We start from the raw sequence: 3,786 nt of genomic DNA on the forward strand, positions 1-3,786 counted from the left end.
CCTCTATCAGTTGTAGGATTGATAAAGATCTTTTCCAAACCTGCTGTTTGCTATTTTGTCCTAATGACACTGTCCTTTGCCTTCAGAAGCTTTGCAGTTTTATGAGATCTCATTTGTCTATTCTTGACCTTAGAGCATAAGCCATTGGTGTTATGTTCAAGAAATTTTCTCCAGTGCCCATGTGTGTGAGGAGCTGTCCTTACATACTCCATTACAAGATGGCACCAGCATCCGGCAGAACACACCTAGTAAAAAGGGCAATACACAGGCACCTGGTAACTTCCCTACTCAAAGGGACATATACGCTTTGGTACGTCATCCGGCATAATTGGCAGCAACCAGTCAGAGAGTGACACGTCCTAGGCGAAGATAGTTTCCTATATAAGGGAAGGTTATTCCACACTCGGCATCTCTGCATTGTAAGCTTATGCTCTCCCTCTCAAGACGCATTAAAGCTTTTCTGCAGAAGGATCTTGTGTGTGCCGCGTCGTTCCTGCTGGCGAGACGTAGCTCGGGACATATGGTGCCGAAAACCTGGGAAAGACCTCGCCATCATCAGCACCTTCGGAGATCCCTTGGCAACAAGGAGGATTCAGAACTGCAGGCAAGTACGTTCGGAGAGGCAGGCCTCTCTTGGACTTTGGTCTGGGGTTGTCACCGCCTTGGGAAGGATCTGTTGAGGCTATAGTATTTGTCCTGGGAGCCACCCTACTCTTTCTTATTATTATGTTCTGTTTTCACCGTTTTCGCTGTTAAAAGGACAATCACAGCAGCTGAAGGCGTGTCTCAGTCTCTCGTATATAAGTGAGCGTCGCGCAGCTCCCTTTTACCTTCGATTTTGACTGTTGAGGAGCAAGGACGCGATAAGGCCGATGTAGATAAGCGGCACCGTCCGGGGAGGCACGTGTAAGACTCCCGTACATAAGAGAGCAGCGTGTCCGTTTCTACCCTTTCACCTCACGCCTTGTCAGACGGACGTAGATAAGCCGCCGGTGTTCCTGGCCCATCATGGATCCTCACAGTCTGTGGTCACGGCCTTGGAAAGAGTGTTAAAGCAGAGGGACATCAAAATTGGAGGAAGAACACTTAAAAACTTTGTGAAGGAGGTGGAGAGGGTGGCTCCTTGGTTTGCCTGTTCAGGCTTGTTTACAGTTGCCTCATGGAACAAACTTGGAAAGGACCTTGACAGAAAATTGGCGGAAGAGGATCTGCGCCTAGGGACCAAAGCTATATGGAAGCTGGTTAAGAATTGTTTAAAGGATGAAACGTGTAAGGCAGCAGTAGTAGAAGGACAGGCCACTCTCGAGGTAGTCCGGGACAGTATGTCAGAAACCGAACGTAGTGAGAGGTTGGGCGCTCACAAGAAAAAGGACGTCCTAAGAAAGAAAAAAGGTCCTCCTGGTAAGTCCGCAGACAAGGGAGCATTGAAATTTTCAGATTCCAGCACTTCCTCCTCTACACATAAACCAGGAGGGGGAGCCAGCCTATACCCTGTGAAAGAGCTAGAAGCGCTGAACCTCCACAGTTCTGAAAGCTCTGAAAATAAAACCTTAGACTCAGAGGAGGAGGCCGAGCTAGATGAGGAAGCAGCTAAATATGAGGAGGAAAGATATTACCCCGATGAATGTAGGGGAAGTAATAGAAGGCTTCTAGCGCGGCCGCCACCAACGGCGCCCCCTCCATATGAGACACGCTCATGCACCTTCTCACTAGTCCCCGAGAGGGTGAGAAGAAAGCTGAGTATGACATTTCCTGTCTTTGAGACTCCGGAGCGAGGACAGGTCCATGCCCCTGTTGAATATAATCAGATTAAGGAATTAGCGGAATCAGTTAGAAAGTATGGAGTCACAGCCAACTTTACTCTAACACAACTCGACAGGTTGGCCATGATGGCATTGACACCAGCTGATTGGCAGATGATTGCTAAGGCAGCCCTTGGCAGCATGGGCCAATACATGGAATGGAAAGCGCTCTGGTATGAGGCAGCCCAAACACAGGCCAGAGCGAATGCTACAGCCTTAATACCTGAGCAACAGGAATGGACTTTCGAACTCTTAACAGGACAGGGCCGCTTTGCAGCTGATCAGTCTGCTTACCACTGGAGCGCCTATGCTCAGGTCTCCAGCACGGCTATTAGAGCCTGGAAGGCACTGTCTAGGAGAGGAGGGATCGATAATCAACTTACAAAAATCATTCAGGGACCCCAGGAAAATTTCTCAGATTTTGTAGCTAGAATGACAGAGGCTGCAGGACGAATCATTGGCGATCCTGAACAAGCAGCACCGCTTATAGAACAGCTCATTTTCAAGCAAGCCACCCAGGAGTGCCGAGCAGCCATAGCCCCCCGAAGAAATAAAGGGCTACAGGATTGGCTTAGAGTCTGCAGGGAACTTGGAGGGCCCCTTACTAACTCAGGCCTGGCGGCCGCCATTCTTCAGTCCCAGCGACGCCTGGTTAAAGGGACGGACAAAAGATCATGCTTTCAATGTGGGAAAACAGGCCATCTACAAAGATGACAAAAGGAGACAGGGGGTCTGCAACCCTCTGTGTCCGATGTGGCAAAGGCTACCATAGGGCTGACCAGTGCCGATCAGTGAGAGACATTAAAGGCAAACTACTCCCTCCTTTGGAGACTCGGCCTAATGAGATGTCAAAAAACGGGCTGGTGGGCCCCCAGTCCCAGGGCCCTCAAAGATATGGGAACCGCTTTCACAGGGCCACAACCCCGGCAGAGGAGGTCCCCCAAGAGGCGACACAAAATTGGACCTGCGTGCCGCCTCAGACTTCTTTCTAATGCCCCAGATGGGCATTCAGCCAATTCCTGCTCAGACTGTGGGGCCTCTACCCCCGGGAACCATAGGCCTTGTCCTTGGGAGAGGATCTCTCACCCTACAAGGACTGATAGTCCATCCAGGCCTTGTTGAAGCTCAGTGCTCTCTTGATGTTCAGATTCTTTGTTCAAGTCCCAATGGGGTTTTTTCCATAAGTAAAGGAGATAGAATGGCACAGTTATTACTCCTTCCGTGCTCCCAGGCCACAATACAGGATACCAAGGGACGCATAGGGTCCACAGGTCATGACTCCGCATATTTGGTGGTTCACCTTAACAACCACCCAAAATTGAGCTTAGAAATTAATGGAAAGAAATTCGAAGGCATACTGGATACTGGGGCTGATAAAAGTATAATTTCTTCAAAATGGTGGCCTCAATCATGGCCTACCACAAAATCTTCTCACTCGCTACAAGGATTAGGCTACCAGTCATGCCCTATGATCAGCTCTGCCACTCTGACTTGGACAACTGCCGATGGCCGACAGGGACAATTTATTCCTTATGTACTTTCCCTGCCTGTTAATCTTTGGGGAAGGGATGTTATGCAGACCATGGGACTGACCTTATCTAATGAATATGCCCCACAAGTGGCCCACATGATGTCAAGGATGGGCTATAAGGAAGGGAAAGGCCTAAGGCGATTAGAACAGAGTCGTCTGACGCCCATTGAACCGATCGCCAACCCCCATAAACAAGGCCTGGGTTTTTCCTAGGCGCCATTGGGGCAGCACGACCCATACCATGGAGGATGGAGGACGCGGTGTGGGTTCCCCAATGGCCATTAACCTCTGAGAAATTACAAGCAGCTACAGGACTGGTGGATAAACAATTAAGATTGGGACATTTGGAGCCCTCCACCTCTCCTTGGAACACCCCAATTTTTGTAATAAGGAAAAAATCAGGAAAATGGCAACTACTCCATGACTTGTGGGCCATTAACGATCAGATGGAAT

The 3,786-nt window shown here is 49.4% G+C and overlaps 2 protein-coding genes across 2 annotated transcripts; both read left to right on the forward strand.

The window, feature by feature from the left end:
* Positions 1-520: 520 nt before the first annotated feature.
* LOC147996130 (endogenous retrovirus group K member 6 Gag polyprotein-like) lies at positions 521-2,737 on the forward strand (the record flags this gene model as incomplete). The annotated part of the gene is given in 3 exon segments (XM_087640481.1): positions 521-604; positions 972-2,511; positions 2,514-2,737. Coding segments are annotated over 3 exon segments (1,848 nt in total), but the record flags the coding sequence as incomplete, so codon positions are not given.
* An 11-nt stretch (positions 2,738-2,748) lies between these two features.
* Positions 2,749-3,546, forward strand: LOC147996131 (endogenous retrovirus group K member 7 Pro protein-like). Its single transcript, XM_087640482.1, has one exon. The coding sequence runs from the start codon at positions 2,794-2,796 to the stop codon at positions 3,544-3,546; it is 753 nt and encodes a 250-aa protein (XP_087496608.1). The 5' UTR covers positions 2,749-2,793.
* Positions 3,547-3,786: the final 240 nt, after the last annotated feature.

Source organism: Rattus norvegicus, chromosome 2, assembly GCF_021556685.1.
Source record: "Rattus norvegicus strain SHRSP/BbbUtx chromosome 2, alternate assembly SHRSP_T2T, whole genome shotgun sequence".
In the NCBI taxonomy this organism is placed as follows: Eukaryota; Metazoa; Chordata; class Mammalia; order Rodentia; family Muridae; genus Rattus; species Rattus norvegicus.

Bases quoted from the DNA above. Each gene is read 5' to 3' on its own strand.
- LOC147996131 (XM_087640482.1), top strand. From the start codon at position 2,794: ATGCCCCAGATGGGCATTCAGCCAATTCCTGCTCAGACTGTGGGGCCT.